Source organism: Leptinotarsa decemlineata, unplaced genomic scaffold (assembly GCF_025532065.1).
Source record: "Leptinotarsa decemlineata unplaced genomic scaffold, Ldec_3_MD MMD2_tig00026336_RagTag_RagTag, whole genome shotgun sequence".
NCBI lineage: Eukaryota > Metazoa > Arthropoda > Insecta > Coleoptera > Chrysomelidae > Leptinotarsa > Leptinotarsa decemlineata.
In genome coordinates, this window is record NW_027412692.1 from 5,761,436 (window position 1) to 5,776,448 (window position 15,013).

The following is a 15,013-nucleotide window of genomic DNA, read 5'->3' on the forward strand; positions in this document are numbered from 1 at the left end:
AGCATCATGATAACTTTTTCGTAATACGTTTTTTGGAGCGATATGTCCAAATTTTAGATGTTGTATAAACGTAAAATAACATGAATCATAATAGGTAGGTACCATAAGTACGTATATGATATTATGGAAATTTTGACTATGGTGCATGCATAGAGTCATAATAATATCATAAAAAATATGCATGAAGAAGAAAAAATATACTCGTCTTGGTTTTTCACAGTTCACCTTCAACCGAGGACCGTCTGTCCGGTTCGATGATGCCTAACAGGCTGGATCTGCTTGTGGCTACTTTGTGAATAGTCGGAATAGTACGCATTCATATATTTTTTACATTTACACAACCTTGATATGCGAACAAACTGTTTGGGTTGAATATAGTGAACTTTTTTCCTGGATGCCGTTCCAGCCTCACAAATTAGAATAATTAGGTATGCCTTAGGTAACTTAACCAGGAATCATGAACTTTACCGACAGATGAGAACCTAAAGGGTGATAATTGTCAACCTGAAAGTTGAAAAGACAGAAAATAGGTCACAGAAACTAAACCTCTTAACATCAATGTGCCGCCAGACTATTGTCTCTTCTGTAACGTATTCTGTGGCAAAACCGCCAAGCTGTTGATTTTTCGAGCGCCGATGTTTTCTCATGAATCTCATGTCAGAACCTTACTACCCAGGACACGAGGCTAATGACCAATGTAGTCGATGCCGATGACACCCAAAAAAATAAAACATAAGAAATAAAATGAAGTGAAGTAAGGAAGTAGAATATACATTTTCGAAGTAGAACGTTCATGAAATGAATAAGCTGAAGTAAGGAATAAGCAACAAGCTAATAAATGTTTTCCAACTTCTTACTTTATTGTATATAGACATTTTTTTGGGCATGCGGCAATACATCATGTCTATAACCCCACTTTAACTTGTGCACCTACTCAATTTGTTTTTATTTTGAAAGAAGCTAATCAAAATGTTGATGGACGAAGATATTGAGTTCAATGCTTGTGTTTTGTGTTAACAAACAGGAGCTGAAATATAATTTTTAGAGAAAAAGTAAAGATTGAAATTGTTACGTTCTGCTTTCAACATTTTTTCTCAAAATTCTTGGTAATTTGAATAGAAATAATATAACTTACAAAACTAGACGAGTTCCTAAATTCAGCGATTGATTCGTCTATTGACTATTGTCTAATTATTACCGTATATATTTTAGTTATAAGTGTTTATTATTCTATATTTATTGATTGTATTAATTTTTCTATTTGAAATAAACATTATTATTGGTTCATTCGTGGCGTGTTTCTATTGGTTGAACCAGAAATTTTCTGTTGAATTTAAGAACTCGCCTTTTCTTTTCAAAATCGTGCCGTCTGCTGTCAACATATAGAGGTTAGTCAATATACAAAGATATAATTATGCTGCCAACAAAATTACTTCGATATGATTGGTCGATAGTTATTTCTAGTTTCCATCTTACTTTTTCATAAAGGGATACGTTGTTATTTTACTTCTTGCTTTATTTCATTTTATTTCATATGTTTCTTTACCCACCTTTAATGTCATTGCAACAAAGATGAATTTGACGGTTACTTGAAAAATATAAATCCAAGTGAATTCTTTTAGGGAGCTTCATGTTAAGGAAAACTGTACCAAAGTGATTAGATTAGTGGATACTTTGGATATGTAATGATTCAGGATACTGAAAAGATATATCACGGAGTAACTCAAATTTTCCCAAAAAACAATGAATATTTGAATAGAAGGCCATGATTTGGAATTTGGGTATAGCTTTTAATTCTGATCAACTTTTCTGAATAACATTTTATTGTATTTATCGAAATAAAGATATTTCATCTCTAAACGAATTCAATATTTTTTGCCATTCTAAGTGCACTTATGTGGTTGTGGAAAACGCACGATTTTCTGACAGTGAGATTCGAAGTTCAATTTGGTAATCATTAAAAGATATCCCACAAACTTACCTAATAAATCGTTCTGTATAAACGAATCATTTTATTAATTACCACCAAGAAAATTGTTTCAAATTGGCTGTTTAATTTTTCAATTTAATGAAGTTAAGAAATATTAACACATCTTATGAAATTTCAAAAGGTGAACACCACGAGTCCCGTATATACCCGTATATGATTCATGGTTCCTGAAGACAGTCGCAAGACCTCGAATAGTGGAGCAAGTTTGTGAATGAAATTATGTTACTTCATTTATGATCAACAAACGAGAAAATGAATTAATAAATGAATAAGTGAATAAATACATTTTATTTAAGACGCATTTCGCTACACAGTAGACCACCAGTCCAATGATGAAGCTACTGTGTAGCGTCTCAAATAAAATTTATAGTATGAAAATTGGATAGTTTCATCAAGTTAAGGAGCCATTATATTCATGAATTACTGAATGAATAAATGAATGAATGACTGACTGAGTAGATATAACATGATCACATATTCGTCCTTAAATGCAATAGATTGAGCACCTGCGTTCATATGATGTGATATATTTCCTAGATTTCTATAAAATTTGGTGTCCCCATTTCAGTGACTATTTTTTCATAAACTACCAATTTCATGGAACATTTGTTTTTCTTCCAAGGTAGGTTTGAATTCGACCCATTCAATGATAATGATGTACACACATCGGGTTCTGTCTTATCAGATATTTAGGTACTTTGAAAATGCCCCTTTCTCATTTTGATATTCAAAATTCACTTTGCATATACCTGGGTTAAAATGGTTTTTTATTACGTTTGATATTGCAGCATGGGTGCTGCCAAATTCGGGTGGTGACTGGAATTCATTCTCAGAGCGGATAGGCTTTTGTTGTACCATTCGTCTTCTGCAGACATACCTGGAATAAAAATACAACGTGAGAGTGAATTTACATCTATTAATATTTCTCTAATTATTCTTCTACAACTTATGGTTTATTTGACTAGTATATTTTATTATTAGTTTGGTAATATGAGGGATAGGTATACTCGTATGTAAGTAGGTTCTACGATATGCTCAGTGAATAAATAATAAGTATCGAATGTCCAGAAACTCTACACCCGTCAATTGAATGTGAAATTTTGTTCAAATGAGAGAAGAAATAAGAGAATTTGCTTGGCAGACACATCTATAATATAGGACTAAATCATTGTGTCTGTTGCATCGTGCCTTTGATAATGCCTACCGCAATTGTAATGAAACACCATAAAAAAAAACTTGTTAATAAAGGCCAATCAGTCCGAAAAATAGTTTTGACACAATATAAGTTTTTTCAAGAGACAACATTGGAGGATTTCGAGCTTCGAGGGAAACCAAAAACTGTAGTTTTTGGTTATCCCAGGTTTTTTAACAGCAAAATATTTCCATGTTTGATTCATAAACTATAAATGTAGTTAACCAAAGTTTCAACCAAATCAACTAAACAATATTTTTATTGTATCATTTTCCAACAAATGTCGACACAACTTCTTCATTCAAGAACCACTGATTGTAATGAAGCAAACAATAAATGTTAAGCGAAGCTCACCACAATACATTAATAATAATAATATGTTTATTCTCAACAGGTTTACACCCACAAATAGAGAAAATACAAATACGATTCCTATTGTAGAAAGCAATCATATGCCTGGATTGTGATCTAGTTTCAAGACACTGAATTTGTCTTAACAAGTCACTACAATCAATTTCGTTATTCAAGAATTTAACTGAAAACATAATTGCGCTACATTTTCTTTTATCTGCTAGAGCTTCTAAGGTGAATGTTTTTAATAAAATATTCTGGTTTGTGCCCCTAGCTGAATATAGTCCATTGCACTTGAAAAACGTATAGATTTCAAGCACTTACGCTGAACAGATTCTAACCACTGAACGGAATTTTGATATAATGGAGACCAAATTGAAGATGCATATTCTACCTTACTTGTTATGAAAGTAACATACAACAACAATTTCAGCGTATTAACATTTAAAAAGTCTCCCCAGTTTCTGGAGAAATATCTCAGTAGCTTCAACACCGACGCGACGATACAATATGAGTTATATGAGTGTCAAATGTAAATCTTTGATCAATCACGACTCCTAAATCTTCAGACGTGTCACCGTTTTCGAGAGCCGTTTTATTTATGGAATATTCGAAATTTATTGGATGATGTTTTCTGTAGAAAGACAGTATTTTGCATTTACCCAAATGAAAATGGTTCCTGATTCGGTTGAGTCGTTTTTGAGAATAGCCTGCATAAACGTACAGATAAACAGAAAACAATTCTAAAAATCATTGTTTTGAATTTTATCGCGGTAATGAAGACCTTAAAAAAATCTTTTTCTCAAATATCTTTCACGTACAGATCAGCTACACTTTCATTATAGATATTGATGATTTTTTGTCAAAACTGTGGGTGATGATAATAAAAATTAAATGTGAAAAATACGAGTGTATTTAACTGGAATTTTGAAGAATCATTTAAATATTTATGCCGAGAGATATTCATTTTGATAATGAGTAAAAAATATACCCTGATATTTATTTTTGAATAAAATTAATAATAATAGCAAACATTTTTTTAAGTAATAATTGTTGAAATCAGGAATATAAATTTGTTGAATTAACGCCATGATATATTTTGAGTCCATACTAGTAGATGGATGCTACTCTTATTATTAGCAACAACAATTCTTCATTTCTGAAATGCATTAGAAATTCTAGTTTACCAATAATATATAAAAATAAAAACTACCTCACTACATGGAGCTGAAAGAGTTCAGCTTTGAAGTCAAAATTTTTCAAGTGCTCAGCTGTCAACCAGAAAAATAAATCGCTAAAAATGATAATGATTAACATTTTCATGATCACAATTCGAACATTATCATTCATGTTTGTTTGAAGGTGATTGACAATGCTTCGTGGTGAATATCATGATATGAAATTTGAAATCTCTGAAAGAAAGAGCTGACCATTTGGCGGGAGTTGGCCGTTTTTAGCTTGATTATGGAGGTCCTTATGTTGTGTATTTCTACGCTAGCTTGGCTGAATGCATTGTTGGATAACGTATATGTGGCTACTTTGAATTTCCTCCTAAACGAGTGTTCCTCCCTGTGGATGATCTCTCTGTTGATGCTCTGCTATTTCCGATTTGTTGGTTTCTCCTCCTTTATGGTTTCACACACAGACATCAATCGACTGAAAGAGGAATCATCAAAAATGATATTTCATGGAATGGTTACTCCAAAATAATGGTGGAACAGGCTTTGGCTAAAAGACGACAAGAGCCTTGCAAGGAAGAGATGCCATCAAAACCAGTACTTGCACTTCCCTAGTTCAGAGGATTGTCGGAAACGATAAGAATAATTGGGTCCAAGTACATCAGAACCTACTTCAGATCCGGAAACACTATCCCAGCGAATCGGGAATAGCAGAGCATGACTGGCCTCATCAACATAATATCAACTCTATTACTCAGTTAGTAGGTGATCAATATAAAGCACAATTTCAAAATTGAGGAACAAATATGGTAGTTATTATAAGATTCTTTTGAATTAATAATTCCAAAATTTGATTATTCATTTATGTGTTACAAAATGAAAAAAACGTTGAATTAATATATGGTTTTTGTCATTTAGAAATGCTTGGTAAAAACCCTCGATAATCCATGAATGATGACGTTATTTCAATTTGGTCATCCAGTAACCAACTATCAACCTATTGGCTTAAAAGTGTCTACTCCCTGGTCAAGTATTCAAATCTATATTTTTTCATTAAACTCTACCTCTTACGAAACTATTTAGTGCTGGATCCTTCAATTAGGCCCCGTAATAAAAAAGTTCAGGGAAAGCTTTAAAAAGTTTTTCTGACAGGAAATAACGTAGTTTCCGCGACACTGCGCTAAGATCATGATGAACGCCTTCGAAGATGTTCCATTTCCGGAGCTCTGATGGAATTTTGGTCACAGCAAGAGTAATACAAATCTCAAGGTAGCTCGTCTATCTTTGCACCAGAATTTATATATCAAATATCTAGAGACCTACATAACGTCAAATTGACCGGATATTAAGTGGATGGGAAAGAAGGTTATAAAATGTGTAACTCAATAACTTTGTTATCAGGTGTTTGATATACCGAGTGAGTGAAATTCATGTGGTAGCAATTTTGTGTATTATAGCGATCATTAATATGATGTTCAAACATCTGAGCCAACCCATTTACTTTTGGAGATCTACAGGAGAAAACGAAAAATCCGTTTTTGTTTTTTATTTTAACATCTGCTTCATTTGAATAGATTCAAAAACCTGACTTTTCTAGTTGCAACTTTTGAAGGAGTGTGCAAATATGCTAAAGAAAAGTGGTTTACGGATATTTGAAACAGACTGGTTCTATTATCTCCTGATGATGCTAACTTGTTTAACGAAACGAGCGTCGTGAGACAGTATGTTTTTCTGGTTCCAAGGTTCCAGAGGTTCCGATAAATCCAAACAATTCCAAAAATCTATTAAATAAATAACGTAATTTATTACCTTTATTAATTGAACAACAATCTTCATTTCTGATGGTTAAAATTCGGCCTAATTTTATAATTACATTTATAGTGATTCCAATAGCGATGGTGAACAATGCGAAAAAGAGATACCAGTGAATAAGAGTTGGATGCATTTAAATATTGAAACACAGATATGATGTTTCAATGTATATAAGAATCTACATCTCAAGTTTGGTTTTGAGGAAAACAAACTATTACAAGCAATAACAGCTTTACCCGAAATTCTTATCTCAACTGTACGTAAAATAGTCAAAAACAAACCTTATGAACGCAAGACGCGATGTGATACAGGATTACCGAAACTTTTAGATGTTCATCTAATAAAACCATTGAAAAAACAATACTAATACGACAATGAGATTCCTACAACTAAAATCATAAGCAAGAAATTAAATACTTCCGGCCATAACGTAAGGCTTTGACAAAACTCTTCGAGAATTGGAAACAGAAGAAGACTGGCAGAAAAGGATTAAAAAAGTAAGTTTATTTCAAAAAGACTATATGGAGATTGGACACTTCTATATTAGTGGTGGAAATAAATTAATTATTGATTTAAATGACGACAGTGATAGTGAAACAGAGAATATGGAAAAGGAATTATCAGAAGCTTTCGAAGAAAGTGTTAGTGAAGTGTTTTTAAAGCGATCGATTGTATATATATATATATATATATATATATATATATATATATATATATATATATATATATATATATGTGAGTAAGTAGTATTCTGAAGTATTTTTAATTATCAGCCTGTTATTTGAATTCCTACTTTTTCACTCACCTATATTGTACGTTGCACTATATCGTTTACTTGAACTATATCTACAAACTAATGCTTAATTTTTAAAATAAGGTAACCTTAGAATATCTGTTAAAAAACTAAATTATGAAATGGAAATATGATAAACTGGGAATTATACAGGGTAGCGAAAATAAGATATCAAATGCTTTGAAGGTTTGTGATAACGATTATATTTGTTCTATATTGTAACATACGAGATCTATTAAAAAATAAAGTGCCAACTGATATGCCGATATCCTCAGTAACTTTCATAATAGTGGTTCAACGATTCTCCTCAACAATTTTCTTCACGTTCTCAAAATTTTGATCGGTTGTTGATGTGCTGGGGCATCCAGGGCAAGCGTCGTCATTCACATCTTCTCGAGCTTCTGTGAATAGCTTGTATCACTTGTACACATTCTTTCGACTCAAAGTACAATCACCGTATGCCACTGTTAACATTGTACAGCTCGAATAATCTAACAGACTGAAAACAGATTTCTATACATTTACTGCACATCTTGAGGGAAGGGCTTCTCACCGGCCATAACTTTGGCCGGCAGCTGTATACCTAGTGTAGTGATACGAACTTCTCTATTAATTTGAGTAATGGATCACCCTATATATGTAACCACTTCCACCTGGTTAACCAAACAATATACAAGGAGGCTGAGGCCTACAAAACGATTGAGTAGCTGGTTATTATTTCAGATTTCAAAATATCTTTTTTGTACCATTTCTGTGACATCTGTCACAATTTTGTTGTATTGTTGCACTGAGTGAACGAGTGTTTCATCAGTTTCTGATACGTTTTAGAAAGGAAATTTTCTGTTTTGAAGAGGAAAGAGGAGCTACCACAGTGACCAATAGGTCGACAAACAACCTAACCCATTCATAAAGTAAAATAGGGAGACTGAAAGCAAATCCTGAAGACGAAATTGCTTTCAACTTTCACTGTAAATAGGTTATAATAATAATAATAATATGTTATTTATTTAAGATCCAAATACAAATACAAATGAGAAGTATAAATTTAAAGTTCAAATAAATAACGAGATGCTCGATAAGTAGGTGAATACTTGTTTGGAGATACAAATTTGGTGTGAATGGGCATATACATACATACATTGAAATAGTTAAAAAAAACATAGAATGAATAACATATAAAGGTATTCGACTACGAACATATTCAATCGTAAATGTAATCAAACATGTACAGCTATTATAATTTGTCATTATACTTAAAATAAAATAAAATGAAAAAACAAACACTATAATACAATACAAAGATACAGTTCAAGATTATTTAGCTTTCAACCAGTTCTGTTTAATATAATATATCAATCGTTTGTATTCCTGCTTGATAAGAGTGAGACATAGGTATTTAAAATGGTGTTCAATTTTCATTTTCCTTGAAATAAAAATATGAAAACAAATTGTATGATACAGTAACACAATTTTCAACTAAGCGAATATCAAACTTTCAAACAGTTCAGTTCAATATAATATATCAATAATCTATATGCCTGTTTGCTAACAGTGATACATCGGTATTCAAAAGGTTTTCAATTTTCATTTTTCTTCGATTATTTCAGTGACTAGGTACTATTCTAGGCATTTTCAGAATGTATTTTTTAAATTATTTTCAAGGTTACTGATGAAACTGAAATAAATTGTGTTCTGCGTTGGTGTTTCAATCTACCTCAGAACTTATCACATGAAATCATCTAAGAGAACAATTCGTTCAGGCCAGTCTCAACACCCTACACTGTAGGTTAATGGACTGACACCTATCAGAAAACAACTACTCCCCTGACTAATACCACGAAGGGCGTTGGATTATATCCGACAGGTGTCAGTGCAGGATTCTTCACAGAAGTTATTCCTTATCACATGGTTGAAGCACCCAGTTTTCATTGATAAATTATTCAATATACATTTAAAAACGTTTTTTTTTTCGTACTTACTCATTGCATCTTGCCTCATTCCAGCCACTGTGCTCATATTAGTACCGTGAGACATCGAGAATGACTGGGCCATCCCTGGGTAGGAGCTTGTAGTCATCTGTGGAAAAAATGTAGGTATGTGAATACTTATGCATCGATTTGAGGGTAACCCACTGGTTTACATATTTCGTTTTTTTTTAAAGGTTTTTGAGATTTATAAAATCAGAACAAGGTTCAGAAAAACAGTTGATGCCAGCAATTATAACTGCCCCGCTATGCTATCAGTAGCTTAGGGTTTGATGACCAGACAAATGATATAATAATGTAACGAATCTGAAGCCGGTCCTGACCGATATCTTAGCCAGCAAACGCATGACTCATCGCGAACCACCGCGAAAGGTATAGATGAGTGCCGAAACCACTAGAGAGATCTGGAGCGATCGTTGCCGATATAAAAAGGCCGCATCTAGTCCAGAGCGGCAGTCTGTATTCAGAAAGCGAATCGTGCGTTTAAAAAAAGAATTCGAACAATGAAGATGAATTAAGCGTTAGTTGTTAAGTGTTGAATATAAATTAGTTGTGATAGTGAAATATTGTTAAAAATAAATTTGTTTAGGACAGTTAATTATTTGATTCTTTACAATAATTATTACAATAAATTCATGGATGTAGCCGTTACTACGTGGTAGGAAATCATTATGAAGTGACAAATACATGTGGTATGAAAACATAATAACTATTACAATTATAATGGTTTTATTATAGTACAAGCAGTACAGTAAAGTAATGTCTGATACAGAACCACATTACCAATATGCAGGGTCGGACGTGAACAGTTCCCATCTCTGAACTTTCGTATTTTTTCAATGAGGAAAACCATAGTGTGACGGCGAGTTTGCTGTCCTTGTTCATCTTTCACTGCCTGAACCACTGTGCATGCTGTTTTTGGCGAATGCATTGGCATTCATCGCCAAAAGTGCGCTATGAACTTTATTTTTAGATAGGAAGCGAGCCTTGTGATTGAATGCTCTATTCAACACTAACTCAATTTTTATTTTTTAAATTGGACCAGCACTTCTCGAGTAATTTTCAGTTGAATATTTTTCTGGGGAATCTGCAAACGAATGATTATTGTCTTAATTTCAATAGAAAATGAATTCGGAATTCACTCTCATTCATTCCAATAAATGGAATGTTCAAAATGTTCTTCATTCACATTCTGACAATAATGAAGTACGCTGTCTGTTCCAAAAAATAAAGTGGATTTTCATTTTTCTGAAAACATATTCACTCATCAATTTCTATTTCCTCCCATTCAAAGTAGTATGATACACTTATGCGAATATGGTAAATACGGTGGCTGAGGCACGATAACGCTGTTGTTTTTCCACAATACAGGACATTTTCTTCGTATTGCTTCTCGCAAGCAGCATATATAGAAGTAACATTTCCAGTCCGATTTTTTATGGTTTTTGGTTAGGAGTCGTAATTAGCACAGCATGTCAAATGTGGGAAGTGCTTTCTGAATTTCAATATGGTTTCGCCTACTAGATGTGCGTCAGAAGACGGTGAGAGCATTTAGTTTCACAATATTTTCACGTGCATCACCTACAATTGACGGCATAAGGCTGAAACTTTTTTTCTACTCCAGGACTATAAAAACCACATATTTTTGAAAGTATCAAAAATATAGCACGGGTATGCCTTCTATTACCTAATTTTTCGAATATTCCTCACCCAACTGTCCAAACTTTAGAGTCAACTCTCCACTGGTATCTATTCAAAATCTCTAAATTGCTTTAGGTATTTTAATTCTCGAAAGTGCTTATGGTGTTTTGTGCACTTCATAATACCGCCATTGATATTCCCGGATCCTCCGCCACAACTTATGATTTCGCATCGTCCATTCTCTAACCTCCTTTTGACTGCACTGGCCCGTTAGGTACTTAGTGAACAATCCACAACTCTTTTCATGTTGAAAATTTGTAATTATTATAATGAATAGTGTGCTCCTAGCACTTTCAAATTCTACCATTCCGATTAATTTATCGTCACTAATATATCTGATTATTATTTTACATTCACTATGCTACTATTGAGTTTTCAATCATTGTAATAATTATTATTAAAAAAATGTATTTCGGTAAACTTTTGGATAGAAAATGAATAATTTGTAATTTTTAGGGATAATTCCGTAGTATGCATTGAAATTGTTTCTTTTTGAAAATAAAGTTCTCCATTTTAAATAATATTTGGTGGGAGATATTGAGGAATAATTTATTAATTTTTTTATTCCTTTATTTATTCATACACTGTTCTACAGGTTATACCCAACTATAGAACAGGGATATAAGTCAAATCACAATACAATTACAATAAGTTATGAGATAAAAACAATACATATAGAATTAGCTGAAGTAAAAAAGACCTAATCTCAGAGAAGGAACAGTAAAAAATGTCGAGCTGAAAACTTGCAGAATTGCATTTGCCACACATGTTATGCAGAAGTGCACGTTACAGAATATTTGTACGTGTTGTTGGCAGATAAAAAGGATTAACCACTCTAGAGGTTGGTCTTGGTACAATGAAATTAAGTTTTTGCAGAATATGTGGGTCAATAATAAAATTAATAATCAGTTTAACAGAAAAATTGTGGTGTGACAATAACGACGTCAACTCATAGCATGTCCAGCTAACAATGCATCATGGAGAAATCCAATGGTCGGACGGTAGCCGGACGGTTCGACCTGGGTGCTTTGTTCACTCAATCAAATCGACCGCCGTGTTGGTCGGTGGTTCAAGCCCCAAGCTGAAGGATCGATTTTCAATTGCTATCGTCCAACCCGTATAAGGAATCACACGTTAAAAGGTAAGACTTCGTTAGTCCTTAGCTCGCACACGTTCTGAGGGTTGTCGTTCGTAGGGGTGCTAAGATATTGTCTAATCTATAGGAGAGAAGTTTTAAGAAACTTTCTCTGTATACAACTGATGAGATGGATTTCATCTTCACATTTTCAAGTGAACACCCTGTATAAGTTCTGAATTATGAAACAAATCCTCAAATATGAACAATTACAGATGATACCAGAGCACCACTGAAGCTATCAAAATTAATGAAGTAAATTTTTGTAAACTTGTGTTTAATGCCTTCATATATCATATTGGATATATCGTTTCAATGAAAAGTCCATAATTGAAGGTTTTTCTACTACTTAGGAGCTAGTCTGTCAATTTTTTCGAAGTGTGAGAAAAATAGTGGAGAGATACACTAGGTTAGGTTCAAAGTGAGTAAATCTGTTCGACCCTATACAAGCCTCTCAAAGAAAATGAGTATTGAGTTTGCAGTAGCAAATTTATGTGCTCTGAACATTTTTTTTTAATGTTGATTTTTGCAATGAATCTGAAAACACTTTTCCGAAACAACTTGAGATGAATAAAGGACATTGTGAATGAAATATGCCTAAAATTTGAAAGGGTTATATTTTTAGGAGTGACTAATTTTTGGGAAAGAAAGTTTTTGGTTATCTACTACACCATCTTGATATAGAAAAATGTGAGAATCTTCCAAAGAAGGGAAGAAAGTAGTGGAGAGATACACTAGGTTAGGTTCAAAGTGAGTAAATCTGTTCGACCCTATACAAGCCTCTCAAAGAAAATGAGTATTGAGTTTGCAGTAGCAAAATTATGTGCTCTGAACATTTTTTTTAAATTTATTTTTGCAATGAATCTGAAAACACTTTTCCGAAACAACTTGAGATGAATAAAGGACATTGTGAATGAAATATGCCTAAAATTTGAAAGGGTTATATTTTTAGGAGTGACTAATTTTTGGGAAAGAAAGTTTTTGGTTATCTACTACACCATCTTGATATAGAAAAATGTGAGAATCTTCCAAAGAAGGGAAGAAAGTATTTTTCTGTATCAAGATGGAGTAGTAGAAAGGCAAAAACTTCCTTTCTCAATGCATAAAATGTTCTGAATAATCCAAAAATTGAATGAAATACAAGGTGAGACATTTAAAATAGTGGAGTAGGTATTGCCACAGATACATCACACCCGGTATGAGATTTTTGTTGAAAAAAATGTGTGACTGGATTTAATATGAATGGATTATTTTGTGAGGTTACAGTCGGATTGGTAGGGCTGTTACGAAGAAGACTATTTGATGTCTGTCAAGCTTTCGGTAAGTTTATTACCTTCGTCAGGTGTCGTCTCCGTAAGGGTCTCAATTTGCCTACTTGTCAATTTGTCAACTTGCCAGTTGATGGTGATAAATTTACCGAAAGCTTGACAGGTAACAAAGAGTTTTCTTTGTAACAACCATACCAATCCGGCTGCAACTTTACAAAATGAATCGATTTATCTATTTTTATTCATATTTTCTTTAGATTCATTCTCCAGAGTTGTAATTCAATTTGTCGATCATTCAAGGATTTTACTCCAAAGTACATTGTTTGCGAAATAATGGATTTGTTCTATAATTTTGCTATTAATTTTTATTACATTTGGCATGTTAAAACTGATAACGGGAAAAGGTTATAACTTTATCTTACTCGTTTCTTGATCTACGAGTAGGGTAAGAAAACAGTACATTTGCCCAGGTTGCAAGGCCGCAGGTCGGTTCTTGATTTACTATAGAAATTCAGTTATGAGTTCTGAAAAAGGTTGTCAAATTGAAAGCTTTTATTTGGACGTCACTACAGAAGTTTCTGAAAATATTGTACCCCTTTTCAACACTTGTCACTGTAGACAAACTTTGTTATACCGGGATAGGAGACACTTCGAAAATACCAATATGACAAGCAATACGGTTTCCTTGAGAATTTCAATAGGGTTTTGCATTCCCTGAAATGGAAAAATTAAGAAAAATACTGGATTAATATTCAATATTCAATTCCCTTTTCTTCAAATTTTAAATATTTGCTATGTTACAATCTACAAATTGGCAAGAAGGGGTTCTTTGTGTTCAGACTGTCTCGCAAATAATATAAAATGAAAAGTGGAAAAATAAAATATAACAAATTTAAATTAGATTTTTCGTTAATCACTCACTAATGAAAATGATATCTACTCCCTACCTCAACCCTTTTTACGATATTGTTCCAACTATCCGACATTAACGAATTCAAATCTCCACAGGTCTTTACCGAACACGAATACCCATTTGCAGGCATTTGCATACGATCCGCGAAAATGGCGGCTTCCGACGGCAAGCGACGCCGCCGACGCCCGGCGTCGGTTCGCCGTCGGACGAGGAAGTGCGGTCTAAGGTAAACTAATCACTCAATCTGTTTGACCTCACTTAATTCGTTTACCTGGGACGACGCTCTAATCATATATATCTAGAGAGCCGTGCCACCGCCGCGCCTTTCAAGGTCGACGGCGGATATTTGCATTTCAGCCGGTACCGAAATGGACGTCGCATCGTTTCGTCGGAGAAGAAAATAGACATTTGTTTTTGCGAATTATCTATAATTGAATAGAATTGGCCGAAAATCCATATTGAAACTCTTCAATACAGATTATTGTATGATTTTCACTATAAAGGGTTTTACAAAAACCGCGACACGTGTTTCGCTAAACAATAGCTTTCTCGAACGCTTGAGAAAGCTATTGTAAATAGCACTGAATGGAATTTAGTGTTTAAAAACACTTGAAATGTTGCCAGTGGCATTCGATGATTATACTCTGAGTCAGAAAAATGCTTGCACAGAAGTTCGTCCATGACGACACTCGTCC

At 33.5% G+C, this 15,013-nt stretch overlaps 1 protein-coding gene across 1 annotated transcript in view; it reads right to left on the reverse strand.

Annotated features, from left to right (window-relative positions):
- Nucleotides 1–1,196: 1,196 nt before the first annotated feature.
- LOC111517781 (homeobox protein unc-42) overlaps nt 1,197–15,013 on the reverse strand; it is a 56,987-nt gene continuing 43,170 nt past the window's right edge. Inside the window, exons 5-6 of the mRNA XM_023174057.2 lie at nt 9,296–9,392; nt 1,197–2,867 (exon numbers count right to left, since the gene is read on the reverse strand). Of these exons, the coding sequence (XP_023029825.1) occupies nt 2,761–2,867; nt 9,296–9,392 (204 nt within the window). The 3' untranslated portion in view covers nt 1,197–2,760. The remainder of the gene's footprint in view (nt 2,868–9,295; nt 9,393–15,013) is intronic.